The sequence below is a fragment of the Apodemus sylvaticus genome, chromosome 1 (genome assembly GCF_947179515.1).
Source record: "Apodemus sylvaticus chromosome 1, mApoSyl1.1, whole genome shotgun sequence".
Taxonomy (NCBI): Eukaryota; Metazoa; Chordata; class Mammalia; order Rodentia; family Muridae; genus Apodemus; species Apodemus sylvaticus.
Genome location: NC_067472.1, coordinates 89,540,282 through 89,562,803, shown reverse-complemented (window position 1 = coordinate 89,562,803; position 22,522 = coordinate 89,540,282). Strand labels below are relative to the sequence as shown.

The 22,522-nt window shown below is 39.6% G+C and overlaps 1 protein-coding gene across 3 annotated transcripts in view; it reads right to left on the bottom strand.

Annotated features, from left to right (window-relative positions):
• Positions 1–21,940, bottom strand: part of Pik3c2a (phosphatidylinositol-4-phosphate 3-kinase catalytic subunit type 2 alpha) — a 97,574-nt gene extending 75,634 nt beyond the window's left edge. The window contains exons 1-4 of one of the 3 annotated variants that reach the window (XM_052200706.1): positions 21,793–21,940; positions 21,082–21,170; positions 18,526–18,718; positions 1,805–2,933 (exon numbers count right to left, since the gene is read on the bottom strand). In XM_052200706.1, coding sequence (XP_052056666.1) covers positions 1,805–2,875 — 1,071 coding nt within the window. In that variant the 5' untranslated portion in view covers positions 2,876–2,933; positions 18,526–18,718; positions 21,082–21,170; positions 21,793–21,940. The remainder of the gene's footprint in view (positions 1–1,804; positions 2,934–18,525; positions 18,719–21,081; positions 21,171–21,792) is intronic. The other 2 variants (XM_052200697.1, XM_052200713.1) reach the window with 2 other exon arrangements.
• Positions 21,941–22,522: the final 582 nt, after the last annotated feature.

Below are 22,522 nucleotides of genomic sequence, written 5' to 3'. Positions count from 1 at the left end.
AAATAGATATTTCTCAGCCTCATATGCTAACTCATTTATAATCCCAGTGCTTGGAAAGCTGAAGCAGGAGGATTGCTAACAGTTTGAGGATAGCATGAGATGCATAGTGAGTTTAGAGAGAACAAATGAACAAACAGGTCAACAAAATGATTATGTGTATCTCTCCCCCCAAAACAGATGGCCAGTAAAAACATAAAATGGAGGGCTAGAGTATTTAGCTCAGTGGCAGAAAGCTTGCTAAGCTTCCATAAGGCCCTGGGTTTGATCCGTAGTACAACAGAAAAACAAAAGCCATGAAATAATCAACATCAACTTAAAATGGAAAACAGTAAGTGCTGGAAAGAATGAAGAGAAACTTGAACTTTCATACATTACTGGTAGTAAACGGGGAAATGTTAGGAAAAATAGTATACATATAGTTGGGTACCTGTCTGAAACACAAGTCCTTAGGAGGCTGAGGAAAGAGCATGAATTTAAGGCCAGCCTGGGCTACATAGTGAGAGAAACTACAACCAAAATCAAACAACAAACTATACACAAAATTACAATATGATCCACTCAGGTATACTGCTCCCCCTTCTCTCCCTTTCTCTCTTTTTGAGGCAGACACTATGTAGTCCTAGTGAACCTGGAAACTGCTACACAAACCAGGGTAGCCTCAAACTCAAGAGATCTGCCTGTCTATACTTCCTAAATGCTGTGATTAAAGGTGTGAACTTCCTAAAGTGGGATTAAAGTTTTTCTTTTTTAATCCTTAAACATTTCCAAGGTCTATAAATATAAAAGCAAAATATTCTAAACTGCCTGACTCTCTTCTGAGCAAAAATATAATATTTACAGTTACCCCTTAACTAACAAGGTCTTAAACCTTTAACCCCAGCACCTTGGCAGGCTCTAGTGGGATGGCTGTTGCCAGTTTCAGGGCAATTTGAGTCTTAGTCTCAAAGGAGCTAAGAGCACTGGTAATGAGTAGGTTCAGTTCCCAGCACCCACATGGTGGGTCACAACTGATGCCCTCTTTTGACTTCCACATGGATTGCACATATGTGGGGCACAGACACAAGAGGCAAAACACCCACACATGTAAAATAAAAATAAATCTTTAAAAAATTCCTAAGTGGAAAAAAAAAAACAAAAACCTCAAGAATTTTTTTAAAAAGCCCACATAAATTAATGATAGCCTTTACACTGCTGTTTCATTCTTCTTTTATCAATACAGGTATTTAAGGAAAAGCAGTTAAATGGCCCTTTTCCTGTCTCCCTAAAGTTATGTTTTTCTTTGTGTCTTTCATGATTTAATAAAAGAAACTGTACTGGAACTTTATAATGAATTCTTTGCTTGCCTTGAAAATAAAAGAGAAAAAAAAAGGTTCACATATAACAAAGAGACAGAATGTCTTCAACTCACTTCAATGAAAACAAATCTCCAACTAGACTGGTCTTGCTTGTTTGTTTTTTGTGTTTTGAGACAAAGTTTCTCTAGGTAGGCCTGGCTACATACTATGTCAAACAGGCTGGCCTCAAACTCACAGTGATCCATTTGCCTCTGCATTCTAAATTCTGGGATTAGAGGTGAGTGCTACCAGACCAGCCTAACTAGGTTTTTGTAATCTGACAAAAAACTAAGAAAATTTTCAGTTGGCCTAATCTTTAATCTTTTGACACGCAACAAAAGAACCAAAGCAGCCTTGGAAGCAAAGAAAAGCAAGATTAAAAAGACCATTTTTCCCCCATAACAAATGATTCACACAAATATACACTGTTTTACTACTGAATTTAAGAAGTTATCAAGGAGAGACTATACCTGAGATACTTGGCCCTGGGCTTTTGTAAGTTGAGCTGTTCGAATGATTAAAGACTGGCTTCTTGTTACAGTTGCCCCAGAAAGGGATTTTCCATTCACCTTTCTTTCTAGGTGACAACTCGTTGGAGATCTCTCTTCAAGAAGAACAGCATCCCAAGGATCCTCTGCTAGCAAAACTGGATTCTTTTTCTCTTCTTCATGTTCTAACACATCCACATAGTCTACCTTAGGCTTACTCAGAGGATCCAGGTCTAACCAATCAAATTTATTGATGTCTTCAGACTTTGGAGACAACTGTAGATTGCAAACTGAAGCTTTCGAGTTTGCTATCTCCAAATCAGTCCTTGCTTTCCCATTTTTTAAAAATTCTGAGGTACTTGCTATTTTGTCAAATAGTTTTGCCATGTCAGGACTGACTAGTGGCCGATAGACTGGTAAACTTCCTTGTGGATGAAATGGTGTGGCAGCTGTCAAAGGATATGAAAAATATGGAGACTGTCCTGGAAGTCTTAAATATATAGACTCTGTAGATGGATAAGTGGGCATCCTTGGACTGAAGCCATTCTGGAATGTGGCCTGTTTACTGTATGCTGAAGGATAAATAGAAGGTAAAGTATATGTGGAAGGCCCGCATAATCCAGGGGGCCACTGGCCTCTTTGAACAGTAGGTCTAAAATATAGCTGTGTTGAAAATGAAGGGCTCAGAACAGGAGTAACTGGCAATGCAGGGGTTTTTCTAGTTTCAAAATTGTCATCCAGCAATATCTTCTCAAGTTCAGCTTGGGTGAGCTTTTCTACGTCAATATCTACTGCTCTTTTTTGGGACTCCGACTCAGGAAACATCATGAGATCATAATCCTGTTTGTTAAAACCTTGTGTTCTTTGTCTAGTGCTGCTAGACAACTCAAAGCCTCTTGGACTGTCAGTCATTTGTCTATCCTTCTGCAATTTTGCTAAGGCTTCTGCTTCCATCTGCAATGCTTCTGCTTTGTCCACATCTTTGGTTCTTATTGGTTCTGGATGTGAAGATGAACATTGTTTAAATTCACTGTTGTTAGAAATCTGAGCCATGTCCACAAGAGATCAAGCCTCTTAATCTTTTTTCTTGTAGCTTCTAAAATACCAGGACCTATACATAAAAATAAACACAACACTCAGTTAGATTTTCAAAACACCAATTTATTTTGTTTAAACCTATCCCTGCTGGGTGTGATAACAAACATCTATAATAATCCTAGCACTTAAGAGGAAGAGTCAGAGCCTGGCAGTGGTGGCACAAGCCTTTAATCCCAGCACTTGGGAGGAAGAGGCAGGCGGATCTCTGAGTTTGAGGCCAGCCTGGTCTACAAAGTGAGTTCCAGGACAGCAGGGCTACACAAAGAAACCCTGTCTCGAAAAAACCCAAAAAAAAAAAAAAAAAAAAAAAAAAAAAAAAAAAAAAAAAAAAAAGAGGCAGGCAGATCTCTTTTGAGTTTGTGACCATCATAACTATATGTTATAGTTATAGACCAGCATACAGCATAAATATAGTGAGTTCCAGGTCAGTCAGCACTACTTAGTAGTGTGCTGTCTAAAAACACAAGTAAGCTTTCTGAAGCTACTTACAAAAAATACACAATAAATAAAAAACAATAAAATCCTAACATAAAAGCTCATAATACCTTATCCACTCTTGGTTCAGAAGATGCTAAAACAACACATTTACTTTACCCCATTTCCTGAGTTATCAAAATACTTGGCACAGTAAATGAAGTTAAAGAGGTATCATGTCCAACTGTCAAAATGGCTGTCATTTTCCAGTGGCACTCAAGCTTTATTCCTAGCATGAAATTACATGTATCATTCACATATTTCCAAGGCAAGGCTTATGATTACACAACGAAATAGTCAAAACAGTAATGATCTTTTTGTTATTTGTTAAATTGCTCAAGAGCAAACTTTTATCAGTCAATAAGATAAACAACTGTTACTTGATCAAAATCTGTTAAAAACTTATTGAAGCCTTTGTTATAACCCAGAAATGTTAAAAATGTACCAAGCAGCATAGCTTAGAACAGTAGGGCAAGCTTTAAAACTATGAAGAACTCTAATATTCCACTCAAAATTTTATCATAACTCAAAAATTATCATATAGTTGATTACACTTCTATTTATATGCAGATAAAATCACTATAAAAGTTATCCTTACAATATTTTCATAAAAAAGTCACAGCTTAAGCCTTTTCTACACAGTAAATGAAAATATGCATCTAAGAAAACCATTCTAAATGGAGGTAGAAGAATCAGGAATTCTAGATCATTCTCAGCTACATTGCCAGTTCAAGGCCAACACTGATTCTTGCTTGTGCTCTTTTCTTTCGTTTTTTAGTCTTGTTCAACCCTGATGTGATAGTTTTTTTTTTGTCTTCTATTTTATGTTGTTATATTTTTATTATTTTCCCTTAGAAGCCTGTTTGTTTTCTTTTTCTTTAAAGGATTTATTTATTTTATGTATATGAGTCTACACCAGATCAGATCCCATTACAGATGGTTATGAGCTACCAAGTAGCTGCTAAGAATTGAATTCAGGACTTCTGGAAGAGTAGCCAGTGCTCTTAACTACTGAATCATCTCTCCATCCTGTTGGTTTTCTTGAGAGACAGAAATGAAATGAACCAGATGGGAGGGGAGGTAGGAGGCATTGGAAAGAATAGAGGGAGGGAAAACTGTAATCAGGATAAATTATGTATGAAAAAAGGAGCCATCTATTTTTCAATAAAAGAAAAACAAACAAAAATAAACATGAGACCTTGTCAAAAAAAGACCAGGAGAGGAGCTAGAGTAATGGCTTAATAGTGGCTGCTCTTCCCCAGGACCCATGTTCAATTCCTAGGACCAACAGAAAGGCTCATAACTATAACTCTAATTCTAGAGTAGCCAATGCTCATTTCTGGCACTCTGATTGTAATACCAGACACCGGATGATATGCATATATGTATACAAAACACCGATTCACATTTAATACAATTTTAAAATTATTAATTGTATTATTTTTTTCTGTATGAGTGTTTTTCCCACATGTGTATCTGTGGACCACATGCATGCCTGCTACCCATTGAGATTACCAAAAAACATTGGATCTCCTGGAACTGGAGTCACAGATGGTTGTGAGCTGCCATGCAGGTGCTGGGAATGGAATCCAGGTCTTTTGCAACAAGTGCTTTTAAAACACTAAACCATCTCACTAGCCCCCAAAGTATTGTTTGGGCTTTTTTTCTTTTAATTAAAAAGGAAGGAAGGAGCTACATGATCTTTTACAAATAAAAATGTTTCAAAGTGCCTCATTTTATAGATAAAAAATTAAAAGTCAGATTAAAGAACAATGCAAAAATTAATATTTATCATTAACTTTCATGGTAACCCCTTGCTGATCATAAAGGCTACAGCTACTTTAAAATTCTCGAAAAGTGGGTAATTAAACTAGTCAATCAAACTTTTGGACACTATTTGCATACCCTAAAACAAAGGAATTCATTTAAAAGCTCCTTGCTCATTCTGCGGTAGACATTCATTTACAATTTAAATTTAAACCTCAAGTAAAATAAAACAAGTCAGTCTTGTTACTCATCTAAATGCTTTCTGATTTTAACAATTCAAGATAGTTAACCAGGCCTTGTTGGCTCCCTAAAGAACACTGGAGAATGAGGTTCCAGGAAGCTTCAGGGGTGCCAGTCATGAGTTCCCATTCCAGCTTATACAATATAGGCAGACTCAGTCAAAAACAAAAACAAAAACAACAACCAGAAACAGGGCCAGTGGGTAAAGGCACCTACAACAAAACCTGACAACCTAAGTTAAGTTCTCAGCTACATAATTGAAAGAGAAAGCCAATTCCTGAAAAGAAAGCCAGTTCTTAGAGGTTGTCTTCTAAACTCTGTCACACATACAATTTAAAAAACGTCACAAGATACTAAGAAAATGAAGAAGCAATGATTGTAGTTCAACAATAGGCACAATCCTTTTTGCTGCCACCACCATCATAGTTCACACATATGCTCCTTGAAAGGGCCTGTCCAAGCAGCTCTGCCCTATTGCTCTACTGCCTACATGCCCACCTGGCTGAAGGTGACATCTGACAGTGTCAGGAGCGTATTTACAAAATGGCCAAGAAAGGCCTGATGCCTTCAGAAATCGGTGTGATCCTGAGGGGGTGTGGCATAGGTCTAGTTTTGTAGCTGGCAATAAAAATTTAAGAATCCTTAAGTCCAAAGGCCTTGCCCTTGATCTCCCTGAGAATCTCTACCATTTTGATTAAGAAAGCAATCAAAACAAACAAACAAAGAAAAGCAGTCTCAGCCTGCAGGCACCTTGAGGATCAGAAATGATGAGGATGCTAAATTTGACCTGTGATAGATGAATTTCATTGGCTCATTATTGTAAAATTAAGCAGGTCCTCCCCTCACTTGAAAGCATGAGTCATCCATAGCTTCTGCTCTAGTTGCATAAATCTGTCTTAAATACCCAGGCAATAAAATCACTTAAAAAAAAAAAAACAAAAAACAAAAAACTAGACACTCTTCTAATATGACAATGATAAGGAACTGATTATGCCACTATTAGAAATAAAATTATAAAGCTGGGAAGATAGCTCAGTCAGTAAAGTGCTTGCCACTTGGGCCTAAGTTTGATCCCAAGCATCCACATAAAACACCATGCATGACTGTGCAGGCTTGTAATCCCCAGGACTGCGGAGATGGTTACAGGTAAATGGATCTCTGCTGCTCACTGTTCAGCTTGCCTGACCTATTCAGTTAACTCGCAGTGAGTGACTCTGTCTCAAACAAAAGATGGACAGCACCTGAGGAAGGACACCGGTTGCGATCATAAAGAGAAAGAGGTTTAGAGAATATGGTATATGGTGGTGTGGAGGTAGGGGGTGCCCCAGCGGGCCCATGACAAGGCATCCCTTCCCCAGAGGGATCAGACACACACCGACATAGTATATAGAATAGAGTTTATTCTGGGCAGAGGACAGGAGTTAAGAGGGTAGTGGAGTTAAGAGGGTAGTGGAGGCAGAGAAATGCAGAGAGAGGGAGAGAGTAGAGAAGCAGAGGCCTGCATGACCACGTGGAGAGAGGGGGAGGGGAGGAAAGCCCAAGAGGGGGCAAGAGAGAGAGGGTGAGAGAGGTGAGAGTGACAGGGAGTAAGAGAGAGTAAGAGCTAAGAGGGAGAGGAGGGGCTGAGCAGACCTCTTTATAGTAGGCCAGGCCTACCAGGCTCTTGCCAGGTAATGGTGAGGAGGGGCATACCTGGCTGTGGCCAGGTAGTGGTGGGGTGGAGCTTAGACAGAATCCTAACACCACGGGAGGTTGACTTCTGATAGGTAGGTATGTATGTATGTGTGTATACACACACACACACACACAACACACAATTTTGTAAATTGTAGTTAGTAATGCTTAATAAAAATCATAGTAAGTATCTACATATTTCTATCTAGGTAGAGCTAGAGATACATAGATGCTGTCATACTGTACCATAAGCAATTTCATCCTCACAAATTTTACAAAGTCCTATTAATAATATCTCTGGTTCACAAATGAAGAAACAAAACAGTTACATGCCTAAATTTGGAGCAGATAGGGGCTAGAAAAATGGCTCAGCAGTTAAGAGCATTTACTCTTTCAGAAGATCTAAGTTTGGTTCCTAGAATTTACATGGTGATTCCAACCATCTATATCTCCATTACCAATAGATTCAACACACTCTTCTGATCTGTAAGGCACCAGGTACACAAATGGCATGCAGACATACATGCAGACAAAGCATAATACACATAAATAAATGAATCTAAAAAGTAAAATAAAAATAAACTTAGCAGGCAGCAAGTGTGGAATATATCCAAGAATTATTAACTTAAATGATACACTTAAATTATCTGGAACCAGTATAGGCTTAAATTAACATAACTTATCCATCATAAATATCAAATTTCTTCCTCAATCTTGAACTATTTTTCCTATAATGATAAATTTTGCTTCAATCCCATCACAAGGCAGTTAACACCACTAGGTGTCACAACATACACAATTTGTCAGTTAATTTACCAGCAACAAATGACTGGCACATTTATAATTTCACCGAGGACAAGAATTCTTTCTTCTACAACCAAAATTTTAATGACCAAAACAAAAATTGGAAAAGAAAAATCAGGCAAAAAGAACCTTTTATTAACAAGTCATCCTTTACTTTAAAAAAAAAAAATCAGATGGTTGGGTTCAGAATAAATAGGGAGAGGCAATTATCTTGAATACTAGAAGGAATATGGCAACAGAGAACTAAAAATAGTTGTTCCATCTCTGTTAAAGACGGAAGTACCAGTAATGAAAAGAGAAGAGTCTATCACTAATTCATGGAAAGGAGGAACTCATCTAAATGGAGAAAGCAAGTACTTTGGTATTAAACACTAATTTATCACAAAAATAAAATAGAAGACACAGAATTTAAATGAAAAATTTAAAATGTCAACAATTTTATTAATACAAATAGATGAAATAATCTTAACAACATACTTTTCTACTATATCCAAATTATCATAACATAGATATATGAAAGTAAATAGAGTATTTTCTTCTTTCAGTACAGAGTCTTTGGAATTTGATGTTTATTTTACACTTACTTATCACAAGAGACTAGTTAGCCTTTGTTTTAGGTTCTCTGATACAGAGTTTCATGTAGCAGAACCCACATGAAGGATGAATTTTAATCTTCCTTCCTCTCTCCCCAAAGTGCTAAGATTATAGGTTAATGCTACTGGGATTACAGCCTGCATCATCACAACCAGCAAACTAGTCACATGTGTGCACAGTCCAGAGTCATAGTTTAGAAGAAAAGGTTTAGCAGGAAAAAAGAAGGGCAAACAAGCATGATACCTTCTACAAGATGCATGATAAAATAGTTCCCAACAGTCATTTCTTTCCTCAAGGCAGAAAAGCAATTCAAATGCTTACAATTTGGAAAGAAAACAGATTTTCTTTTTATTTAACTCTATAATCTACATAAAAGCTGCCTTATCTTTTTTAACTTATTGGAATTTTTATTTTAATGTTTGCAACACAAGAAATGAAATCAGCCTGATGGTAGTGGTGCACACCTTTGATCCCCAGTAGTGGTAGTGGTGCTCAAGAGGTGGAGGCAGGAGATAACTGTGAGCTGGAGGCTAGCCTGGTCTACATAGTAAGTTCTAGCACAGCCAATACACAGAGAAACCCTGTCTCGAAAAACCCAAAAGCCCAAACCCAAAACAACAACAAAAACAGAAGGAAGGAAAGAAGGAAGGAAGGAAGGAGGGAAGAAAAAGAAAAAAAGCAAACCAAAGATATCTGAAGCAACTGCTCTAACACTGAGTTATATCCCCAGCCATCTTCATAACTTATGTATGTTATACAAAAGTATGTAACTCCCAATTAACAATATTCTAAAATTATAAACTTAACATTCTGTAAACAATACATTTATGGAGCTAGAGAGATGGCTTAGAGGGTTAAGAGTGCTTGCTCAGTAAGAGGACCTGAGTTCAAAGCTCCAGCACCCACATAAAAAGTGATCTTGGCACCTGGTGCAGTGGCACACACCTTTAGTCCTAACACTTGGGAGCCAGAGACAGATATTCTATGAGTTCGAGGCCAACCTGGTAGAGTTCCAGGACAGTCGACTACAGAGAAATCCTGTCTCAAAAAATCAAAACCAACACCATCAAAAACAAAAAAACAAACCCAACAACAACAAAACATCTGAGCATAGTAGCATATGCCCTAAAAACAGCACTGAGGTGAAGACAAGCTGACTCCAGGAGCTTGCTAACCAGCCACCTTAGCATACACAGGATACCAACTATCTATCACCTTAATTCAACATTTTAACATGTTTAACATTAACATTTAACATTTCTAGACAGTACAGAAGGGTAGGAAAAAGTAACAGAATCAAAAAGGAAAAGTCAAAATACTGGTTGACTACCCTCTATCTGAAATGCTTGAGATAAATACTATTTCAAATTTTAGAATATTTGCATATTGAGATATACCCAAATATAAATAGGAATATATTTAATGTGCACCTTATACAGAGAACCAAAATATAATTTTATATATATTTCTTCTTCTTACTGTTTTATGAGACAAAATTTGGATTCATGGTAATCCACCTGCCTCAGCCTCCCAAAGTGTATTGTGAGCCACCCTGTATCTTGATTATTCTGGAGATTTCTTGTGAAAAGTATATTTCCTCTCAGCCTGGGAAGTGGAAATACAGGCCTAGAGTTCACAATAACACTCAAGTAGGAAACAAAACAGGCAAAGAATATGATACAGAAATACAGGAATAAAATGGTCTAGAAAAATGGTCAGTATTGTCAGAATCTCTAAAGACGGGATAAGGACTGGAAAAAATTTATAAAAAGCACAGACACCTAAGGGAATGGAAAAGCTCTTCAGGGACCTTTATGAGAAAAAGATTTATTGAAATACATTCTCCTAAAAGTTCACTCAGGGGCAGACATGGTAATGCATGCCTTTAATTAAAGCACTTAGGAGGCAAAGGCAGGAGGATCTCTATGAGTTGGAGGATAGCCTACTCTATAGAGTTCCAGAATAGTCATAACTGCGTGAGAACCTGTTTCAAAAACAAACAAGAATTCACTTAAGCCAGGTGTAGTGGCACATGTGTTTTGATCTCAGCACTCAGGAGACAAGAGTTCTGAGTTCAAGGCCAACCTGGTCTACATAAGTCCTTATCTCAAAAAAAAAAAATCATTAAATTAAATACACAGAGCTGGAGGGATGGCTTAGTAGTTAAAAGTATGTACTGCTCAAGAGGATCAAAGTTGAGTTCCCAGAGAGCAATCATGAGATCTAATGCATCTATGTCAAGTAACTCACAACTACCTGTAACTCCCTTAGTTGAGAGGTTAGGATCAAATTACTCGAGAAGTTAGGATCAAATCAATTACACAGATAATACTTTCTTAAAGGAAGTAAAGGGTTGTTTGTGACGGGTTGTATATTTATTTCATATATTTCAGGCTGGCCTTGAACTCCTGCCTCCACTTTCTAAGTGCATGGATTATAGTCACTTGTCACCATGCCTGACTGGAAGATGTAAGTTTTTATGTTGTATAAATAATTTAGCCTTGTCCAAAAGGAAGTCTACTTTGGCATACCTAATGGGAATGTCATTGCTTAGTGCATAACTGGCCATATATAACCACCAATTATATGATTTGGGGTAGAAAAAACTTTAGGTGATAAAGTGTAATCTTAATTAAGCCTGGAGAATGAGTTCAACACCACCAGCACTCTACCAACTGTGCCTATGCAATGAAGGCACAGTTGGAAAAAAGCATGGTCCCTAAAAGTCATGTGAGAATCCCTGGTGGCCAATACTCCATGTATACTGTTACACACTGATAGTGGGAGCATAACATATTCTTACTTCACGACTAGAAGTTCCACGTTGGGAACATTCCTGGACTTTGCTCGACATGCTCTTTTCCTTGGCTGATTTTAGTCTATCCTTTCCCTGTAATAAACCATTAACCACAAGGGTAACAGTGTTCTGTACGTTTTATGTATCCTAACAGATTATCAAACCTAAGGATGGTTTGGGAAACTCTGCCTTTCAATGCACAGTTCGAGTATGACATGAAGACAGTCTTATGGGCATTATGCCTTCACAGTGAGATGACAATAAAGACAGGAAGGCAGACCTGAAACACACACAGAAAACAGGAAAGAAGCAGGACTGAAGAACTTTCTAGATATGGGAAAAGCTTGTTAGAGAGACTGACAACAGATTCTATAGGATGTCAGTGTTCAGAATCCATATTTTGCTGATGAGCTGTTAGGGATCTTTTTCAGTTATTTTACCTATTTGCAGTTTGAAAAGAAAAATATTCTAGGTAATCTAAATCAGAACCCTCCTAGATTTTTATAATAAGCTAAATTACTATATTCATTATTTATACCTGTCTCATATATTATGTAACCCTTGTGATAGACAACTATGAAGAACCAAACAAACTTGACAGCAGGGCATAGAGTGATTCTCAACCTGTGTGCAGCAACCCCTTTGGAGGTTGGTGGAAAAACAACATTCATGGGGTCTCTAGACCACCAGAAAATAGATACTGATATTACAATTCATAACAGTAACAACATTACAGTTATGAAGTAGCAATGAAATAATTTTATAGTTGGGAGTCACCACATGGGGAACTGTATTAAAAGATCACAGGTTAGGAAGGTTGAGAACCACTGGCATAGGATACATCTGTAATCTCAGCAGTGAGAGGCTGAAAAGACTGCCATGAGTTCAAAGTGAGAGAGAGAGACAGACAGACCAGAGAGATAGGATGGGACACAGCTGACTGAAATTGAGACTGATTGTTGGGTTATCCTAGCTGCACTTCAGCTTTGATTAGGCATTACACTTCTCAGGTAACCAATTTCTCAAGTAAATGAAGTAGTTATGCACTGAATGATAAGATCTACTCAAACACCAGCATTTCAAACTTGATTTGCAAATTTTAATTCTTTCCTCTAAATTCACATTAAATGTGCAGTAATATTTCTTCCTTACAGTCTGACACAATGAAAGTTTTTCATTTGAATCAAACTTAATTTTACTTTGTGGATCTGGTGAAATGTTTCGATAAGGATGGAGAATAAGTTAGCCGAGGCTGTAGGTTTCAGGTTCAATGTCTAGCCACAAAACAAAAGAAAAAAAAGTTCAATCATTAAGATTACATACCAAACCTCTCTGCCCTCCTTCAAAGAACCTTGAAAAACCTGACAATACGAATGTGTAGTGTTACAGACACTACTGTACTTACCAGTGTAACAGAAAGACAAAGATAAAAAAAAGTTTATGCACATGAATTTACACTGTTCAAAAATCCCTACTGTTCTGTAGAAAATAACAAATAATAAAAATGGAGGGCTTGGGGTATATCTCAATAACAGTTAGTTTTGCCTAGCATGGAAAGGAAAGTGGGTTTCTTTGCAAAGAGAGGAAGGGAAACAGGGAGACCCAAGAGATAAATATGCAGATAAATGAGAGAACAATGACTTGGCATAAAGATGGTGGCAGGGGAAATGCTAGAAGTGGTTTGATTTGCTGGGCAGTGGTGGCGCAGAGTGGGAGGCAGAGGCAGGTGGATTTCTGTAATCCCAGCACTCTGGGAGGCAGAGGCAGGCGAATTTCTGAGTTCGAGGCCAGCCTGGTCTACAGAGTGAGTTCTAGGGCAGCCAGGGCTATACAGAGAAACCCTGTCCTGAAAAAACGAAATCCAAAAAACCAAAAAAAAGAAGGAAAAGAAACAAAAAGACCAAAACGTAGGTAAGGCTCTCCAGAGCTCCAGTACCTGCCAGGTGTGAACCAGTGCAATGGCTCAGTGAGTAAATTGCTTGCCAAACAACATTAGTCAGAAGAGAGATACAAATCTATAACTAGACACACTTCAAATCTACTTGACAACTATAATTTTTTAATGGAAAATATGAAGTAGTGGCAAATACATGCAGAAACTCATATTTTGCTGGTAAGGGATGCAAAATGGTGCAGCCACTCTAAAAGACACTTTTGTGTGCTTCCTTTAAAATGTAAACATAATTATTGTTTGAGATAGCAATTCTACTCCTACTCAAAAGCACCAAAAACAGACTTAATTTACACATCAATCTGTTTAACAGGCACTGTGGTGACCAAACTCTGAAATCTTGGAATGAGCCCTATTATTTACAATAGCCAATAAGTGGGAATAATCATGTATCCATCAATGTATGGATATAGAAAATGTGGCATATGTACAGAACAGAATATTATTTAGTCATAAAAAGTAACAAAGAATATTATAACATGGATGATCCTTAAGGGCATTATACTAAGTGAAATAAACCAAACAAAAGGAACAAATGAAGTCTATTTCTACTCAGGAAATATCTGAAAAAGAAAATAGGGAGTCAGGAAGTTGGGTAATGGTTATTAAAGAATGCAGGAGGAAGGAGAATGGATAGTTATTTCTTAATGGGCAGTCTCATTTTGTAGTAGCAAGTTTTTTGAAACAGACAGAGGTATAGACATTATAACTGATTCCACTAAACTATAACTAAGCAAATGTTTGTGTGTGTATGTGTGTGAAAGAGAGGGGGAGAGAATGTGCGTGTGAGAGAGAGACAGACTACTGAGTGTATAGCTCAATGGCAGAGTTCTTATCTAGCAGCTTCGAAGCCCTGGGTTGAAGTCCCAGCATCGTGTACCCACTGGAGTCCAAAGTTTGATGCTTTTAATCCTAGCTCTCAAGAGGCTGGGGCAGGAGGATCAGAAGTTCAAAGTCAGCTTGATCTACAAAACTAAACTGTAACTCAGAAAAACACAATCCTTTTAAAGTGATGAAAATATTGTCTGTCTCTTCCTTCCTCCCCCCCGCCCCCACTTTTTGCTACAAACTTGTGTAGCTCAGGTTGCCCCAGACTCACTATACTAAGTAGCAAAGGCTAACCATAAACTCCTGATCCTCTTGCCTCTCATCTGTTGAGCACTATGACCACAGGTGTAAGCTTGATCACAGAACCCCACAAATGCTAGGCAATCACTCTAGCAACGGAGCCACATCCCCAGTCCCACATTCTATCCTAATTGCTGTTGTGCCAGTTCTGTGACTGCTATTTCCATAATCAACAGAAGTGCTCAGTTTAGGTGCCCAGATGTCTAAATAGATTTATGGATTTTTATATGCAAAACATACTTCAGTAACTAAGAGTGGAGCAAAAAATGCAACTGCAGTTAGTGAGGCATATGTAGTGGTTCACACCTGTAATCCTTGCACTTACAAGACTGGGGGCAGGAATGCCATGAAGTTTAAGACCAACTAGGCTACTGAGTGAGAATGCAACAACAACAACAAAAAAGCAAGCACTGTCATGCCAAGCATGCACAAATCTAGTCTGAAAATTCCATGGCAGAATACTCATCTAACATGCAAAGGAAGGGAGGAGGTCTATTCTGACAAAAGAGGGTCATTCCAAGACAGATATGGGATGCACACAAGTAACCTCAGCATTCCAAGACTAAGGCAGAAGGATTGGAGGGTGTTCAAGTCTACTCTAGGATGCCAGTGAAAATCTGTCTCCCACTCCCTCCGAACAAAAAGAAAGTAAACACTGCATATTCCCTAGAGCTAAAAAGCACCCTTTTCCCACTTAGCACTGCAGTCTAAAACTCATTCATACATTAAACTATGAAGTGTCTGTTAGAACAGTCATAAATTCTACTATGAACATAAACTGACTTAATAAATAAACCAGTGCAGTTACAGTTACTCACAGCACTGTGGTTTTGTTTCTAAGAATAGGTCTCCGTCAGAGCTTATCTTGTAGGAAGAGCATACATGTTTACTTACTCTCCGAAACTGAAAATAGAACATTTGAAAAGCATTTTCCTGATTTCTAAATAGACTGCATTTTTTGAAACAAAATCTTGTGCCATTCCCTCCTCAAGAAGGCATTACCAGCACTGATCACCACTTGGGGGTCTTCTCTCATTCATTTCCTCTCACCTGGCAAGTTTGTGATTTTGCTTTGTTTTCTCATTATACAGTGAAACTGTAACTAACACTCACAAAGCTGAGACAGTAGGATTACTCTAAGCCAAGCATAGGCTATACTTTTGAAACCTGTCTTGAAAGGGAATGAAGGGAGGGAGGGAGGTAAAGAGGTAGAGAGGGAGGGAAGGAGGGAAGAAAACAGTTGTGCACACCTGTGATGCCAGTGCTTAGAAAGTAGAAGCAGGAAGATCAAGAGTTCAAGGCCACATAGCAAATTCAAGGCCAGCCTGCACTCTGTGACCCTCCCTATCTCAGGAAAATGTTGTCATATGGATTATAATTGGTCTTTCCATGTTGGACTATAAGCTTGTTCATTCTTTAAAGAATACTCCAAAACTGTCCTACATGTTACATATGTAAACATTCAAACACCAATTTAAGAAACACAATGGGGGGCTGGAGAGATGGCTCAGCAGTTAAGAGCACTGACTGCTCTTTTGAAGGTCCTGAGTTCAAATCCCAACAACCACATGGTAGCTCACAACCATCCGTAACGAGATATGACACCCTTTTCTGGTGTGTCTGAAGACAGCTACAGTGTACTTATATATAATAAATAAATATTTTTAAAAAAATGAAAAAAAACACTGAACCAGTGTTGCAGGACCTGGGTTCAAACAGTACCTTTCTAGACACTATGTTAAATAAGTCATAATATAATTACGCCTCATTTTCTTCTCCAAGAAACAAAAATATTCACTATTTATTTGAATAATAAAGTCTTGAGGAATAAAAGCATTATTTAAGCTATAATCAACAATCAATGCAAACATCAGGCTCTTATGTTGTCAGTCTAAGTGAGTGATTCTCAACCCTCCTAATACTGCAGCTCTAATATTCCTCATGTAGTAATGACCCCCCCAACCATAAAATTTTTTCATTGCTATTTTATAATGTAATTTTGTTGCTATTATGAATAGCAATGTAAAAATCTGTGTTTTCTGATGTCTTAGGTGACCCTTGTGAAAGAGGGTCATTCAACCCTCAAGGGAGTTGTACCCCATTGGTTGAGAACCACTAGTCTAAGTTATCTACTTCTGGTGTCTGTTTCTAATAAATCCCAATGTACATCAAATTAAGTGAAACAATTGTGGTTTTTTTCTATAGTGTAACTGTTAAGCTAGGTATGGTGGTGCATGCCTGTAATCCCAGGTACTTAGGAGTCTGAGGCAGGCCAGAAAGTTAGTTCCTTGGCAACCTGAATTAGAAAGACTGGATCTCAATACTAAAGCCAGACATGGTGTTTCATGCCCTTAATGTAGTACTTGAAGGGCTGAGCATGAGGACTACCATGAATTCAAGGCCACTCAGGCCTATAGAGTGAGTTCTGGGTCAATCTGAGCTAAAGTATATGACTCCATTTCACAGTAAGACTTTTCAAAAAGCATTACTGTTTTTTACATGAGGATGTTAATTAAATAGTATTTTAATATATTCTCAAAGTCCAAAGATAAATACCTATAGCTAGGACAACAAAAACTGCTTTCAAATCTATTTAAAAAGTGTTTTAAAATTCCATTTATTTTGTACCCAAATGGCTAAAAAGAAATCCAAGGTCAGTTATGGTGGTACCTGCCATCCTAACACTTGGTAGATAGAACACAGGAAGAGCTAGCCTTCAAGGTCGTCCTTAGCTACAATCTAAGGCCAGCATAGGCTACATGAGACCCTACCTATAAAACCAAAAAGGAAATCCAGAAAGTAGTTCATAGTTGTATTTATTTCCTTTTTAACTGTCAAAATGTCTATGTGTGTATCTTGTTCTTTTTTAATCTATCACATCAGAAAGAAAACATAGGCTAGGCATGATGGCACATGCCTTTAATTCCAGCAGTCAGGAGGTAGAAGGCAGATCTCTGAGTTTGAGGCTTCTCAAAGAGGCAAATTCCAGATCAGGGCTACACAGTAAAAGCCCAAGTAGATAATGCCCCAACAATTCAAAACAAAAATCCTAGTGCCAGGGATGGTGTAAGATAACCCTTAATAGGGTTGTTGGATAAGGAAGTACCCAAAGCTCCCCACCCTCCCCCCTAATACAGGCTATTGCTATTGTTCTTAGTTGCTAACCAGATCTAAGTAATAAGACAGTATTGCTGAAGACACAAAACACTTCTGGTTGCAAGACATGCAAACATCAAGCTAGAACTGATCTGGAAACTTCCTCCTTGCTGCCTATTTTTTCTGATGTCAGAAGGCATTGTGCAGGTTACTAGAAGAGAAATGTCATCATACCCTTACTTTGCTATGAAACCTGTGAGCTATAATACCAATCTTCTGGCCAAGATGTGCCCACTGGTGTAATAGTGGCATGGCTGTTGTCTTAGTTAGGGTTAATATTGCTGTGATGAAACACCATGAACAAAAAAAAAGCAAACTTGGTGGTGGTGGAGGGATGGGCTTCCAAATCATTGTTCATCACTGAAGGAAGGCAGGACAAGAAGAACTCACAAAGGCTAGGAACCTGGAGGCAGGAGCAGATGCAGAAGCCACTGAGAGTGATGATTACTGGATTGTTCTCCATAGCGTGCTCAGCCTGCTTTATTGAGGCAAAATTAGCCAGCACAGCTGTTATGGGGACAACCAACTGTTTCTAATTGGATTTGAGGCCCACTCAATAGGAATTCATGCCTGTACTTGTACTGTAAATGGATGGAGAGGTCACAAGCCCAAAGAGAGGAACCTATCACTGTTGTTTTGCTAAGTGGACAGAGTGTCGAACTAACTTCTAGATATTTATGCTGTAGTGCTATTCTCAGTGTAGGTCAAGGAAGCGTCTGTTTACAGTGGATGTAAATTCATGAAGAGCTGTATGACTAGTCGATGTGCTGAAAACAACTGACTGCTGAGGGCTCAGCCTTAAAAAGGTCACCAGTACCACCCCTCCAAAATTCAGGTAATACTGAGGAAGAGAGGCTGAAAGAATTTAAGAGCCAGAATATGGGAGGAATGCTGTAAAACAGTCTTCAGGGTGTGCCATAGCTGCTGTATCCATTACTCACAGAAGCATGGCACAAGACATGCATAAGACTGGACCCATTAACAGTCTATCATGGATTTGAAAGGGACTCATAAACTTACCCCACTCTCAAGGAGCTATAGGAATGGTTGCCAGGGGTGGGAAGTCATATTCCTCAGTGGTGAAACCCCTGGCTAGCCACCTTTACTTAAGTAAATAACCACGCATCCATGCTCATGCAGACATCCTTAATTAAAACTTCCACAAAAGGGAAAACAGAAGACATGAAAGTTGTTGGGAGGAAGAAGGGGTTCCCTGGGAAGGGAAGAGATAAGAGAGAATTAACAGGGGTGGGGTGGAAATATCATAGTATATTATATATAACAAAATTAAAATTTTAAATAAACAACATTGCAAAAAAGATAAAAGGTATACACAAATGCACAAAATAAAGATATAAAAACTGTAACTTCATGGCCAGATGTGCTGGTGAATGTCTTTAATCTCAGCACTTGGAGATAGAGACAGGTCTAGGTAGCCTAATATACCTAGTGAGTTCCACGATAACCAGAGATAGACAGAGGGACCCTGTCTCAAAATAACAACAAAAGCAAGCAAACAAACCAAATTGTGACTCCCACATTAGCAAGGAAAACCAAGAGGTTTCTTTTACCTTCAACCATAGTCCTATGAACAATGTGGAAGACACCTATTTAGAGCAGAATTTCCAAGTGTGACCATGATTCCTACTAAAAGAATATTGTATATAAATACTATCAAATAAATACCAGAGTTATTAGGCACTTTTCTCAATTACCTTACCACTTGCAGGTAATGGAAGAGAGCTTAGGATCTGACCACTTTTACCCATGTTGCCCTTGTTAATAGAAAGAACTTATTCTGTAAGCCTCATTTTGGGCATGATCTTTCTCATCAGACCTGCTCATTTCTTCACCTCTCAGGAGATCACAACCTTCTTTGGAACTTTGAATCCACCACTGCCTTTATAACCACAGTGTTAGAAATCACTAACCTGTCTTCCTAGGTAGATTGAACAATTTCTACTTTGCTTTCTTTCTCTCTTCTCCTCCTTCCTCCCCAGTTTCTGGGAGTTGGTTTGTAGCCCAACTCAGTTACAACTATGAAATGAAACCACCAAACTAACAGGGATATGGCACAGTGGGAGAGGAGGGCAGAGTGTACATGTGTCCAGATTAGACAAATCACCACATTCTGTAAACACAGCACACTAAAATGCCTTCAGCATTTGCCTGTCTTAAATTTGTTTTGAGAGCTGGAGAAATAGCTCAGTGGTTAAGAGCACTGACTGCGCTTTCGAAGGTCCTGCGTTCAAATCCCAGCAACCACATGGTAGCTTAAAACCATCCGTAATGAGATCAATCTTAAAAACAAAATTTGTTTTGAAAGTATGATCAATTAGTAAAGCAGATTAAGTTGTCTTAACCAAAACAAGGTAAGTTACAACTTCATTCTGAAAGTACTGAGAATCATATCAGGGCCTGTGGTAAGGCAAGGTTTCTTAGCTACACCCCCAGCTCACAAAACTTTTGATGTTTTGATTTCTGTTTTGTTTTTTTTTTTTTTTTGAGATAGTCTTCTGTAGCTCAGATTCATCTCTACAGGTAAGTTGTTAAAGCATTTTAACAAAGTGCTTTGCACCGCTCCTGATCTGAAGGGCTCATGTAACGCTCGGATGCAGACTCTGAGCTCAGCCTGTCTTCAGGTGGAAATGTACTGAATGTGCTTCATTTATTACATTCCAAACAATATGCCAGATTTACTCCTGGGTACAGAAATGTATATAGCAACAAAAAACTGAATGGAAAATATGGAGCTCTAAATAGATCATACACACATACAGCTAATTACAGACAGACAGTTGTTTCTAAAATCCTGAAAGCAAACAAGCCAACCTTTACCCTCTATAAAAATGAAAAAAGATTGAGACCATCAAAGTATAATGTTTACAAGTAAAACTGCAGGCAGATGTACACAAATCATAACACAACTTTGCTTCCTTTATTATTATTATTATTGTTATTATTTTTAGAGACAGTGTCTCACTAGGTAGCCTAGACTGGCCTTAAATTTGTCTCTCCTACTATAGCTCTGCAATGCAGACAAGCACTGCAATTACAGAGTACACCACCATGCCCAAGACAACGGAGGTTTTCACAAGACAAACTACTTTTGAATCTGAATTTTGCCAACACTCATGGGAATCTGTAGAAGCTCTGTATTTATTTTGTACCTATGCTAAAAATCACTTTGAAACTAAGTATAAGAACGAATATATCTATATCAGTTACAATGCTTTTCAGTACTCAAAACACTGAATTCCAAACATGCAGAGAGCTTCAAAAACTTGAAATTTTCACCCAAGGCACTTCAGTGTGCTCTGTAACCTTGAATAACCAACTCCAATGACAGGAGAACGGCTCAACAGTTTCTTGTGGAGAATGAACCATCAAGGAGGCAAGAGTACAAAGTCTTCTCTGGAACCAGTGTTCCAGGACCTCTGCGCAGCCTCTCTTCCCCACTTCCCCAACGCTACTTCACCAACTCCCTAAGAATAGCCTTTTATTTTCTGTCCTTGTGGCTTGCGATGTTCCACATTCAATGACTTTTCCCAAGGCAAGGTTCCTCCTGACACATACCTGGAAATATTTGGGAATACTTCCTTAATAAGTAATCTTGTTCAAACAGGGATGCTTCCTTCGTGTCACTGAATTCAAACAACCACTGGCTAAAATAAAAATATGATAATTAGAACTTCATCTTCTATCGGGACAACACGGCGTAAGAACTACCGTATACATTCCCCTCCTCTTCATTATTTCTTGTTCCTCAGTCACTCAGGAAGAGTTAAATATTCTTACTTTAAATCCCTAGCTGAAAGATGATGCACTAAATATACACAAATATTATTGCGTTCTCAAAGCAAGTAGATTCTGGATTTTTGTTTTAAGGTAACGAGGAGAAGGGTCTCGGGAGAAAAAGAACCACCCGAGGCTCCAAAAGCCGAGTTGGGAGAGGAGGAAGAGGCCATAGCAGAAGTTCAAGAGCCACTCTCCAGAACAGTCGGAATCGGAGCCTGGGACCGCCGCCGCGGCTCCCTCACTGTCCCGGGAGACCGTGGGGTGGCTTCCCATCCCCCCCGCCCCGAGGGACAGCAGCGTCCGGCGGACCGCGACAAAGGGGCCTGGCGCGGGGCGCTGGCGACTGCCGGGTGGGGGACGGGGCCCCGAGGAACGAGTCGGAGAGGATGGAGTGACCAAGGGGCACGGCGGCCGCGGCCCCTCCCCTCTGAGTCCCTCGGCGGCCGCGCAGCGCCAGGCCTCGCTCCGTACGCACCGGCCGCCCCTCACCTCACGCTGCGGGTGCCTTGGTCTCCACCGCAACCCGAGCCTTCGCGCCCTCCAAGGGCCGAGCCATGTTTTTCTCCCACCTCAGCTGGCTCAGCCGGCCGCTGAGGAGAGCTTCGACTGACTCCACGGCCAGCCGAGCACAGCACGTCACTTCCGATGGTACAAGCACCGCCCCTGTGCTTGAACGCCTTGCGATTGGCTGACGCGGACAGCCTACCTGAGGTGGTGGGCGGGGCGAAGGCGGGGCCTGAAAGGCCGCAGCAGCAGGGAGGTTGCGGGCTGGAGTGGTTGCCTGGGGGAATGGGTGTCTAGGCGCGGCAGGGGGCTTGTCGGGGAGGCTACCCCGGGACCCCTCCTGGACGGCCTCGGGCTCCGGAGCGCCCTTTGTTCCCGGGCCCTTTCCCAGCACCGCGCGCCGCTGACCTCTGGCCTGCGGTTGCCTGGTTTGAGATTTTGGCCTCAGGCCGCCCGGAGATTAGCTTGGATTGGAAGAACAGAAAAGAACAGTCAAGACGAAATCTTTCATTCCCTCCAGCGTTTAGCGAGCTCTCGCGGACGTTCGGGTGCTTCGAACTTTGTAATTAGCTCACCCTGTGGGTGCTGTAAAGGGCTGGATGCCTGCGCAGTTCTCACCTTGGTGTTTGCTGACTACCTTGCCGCGGCCAGGTGAGGAAGCTTAGCCTGATAATAACAGCGCTCGGCCAGACTTCACACCCAGGCCCCATAGTAA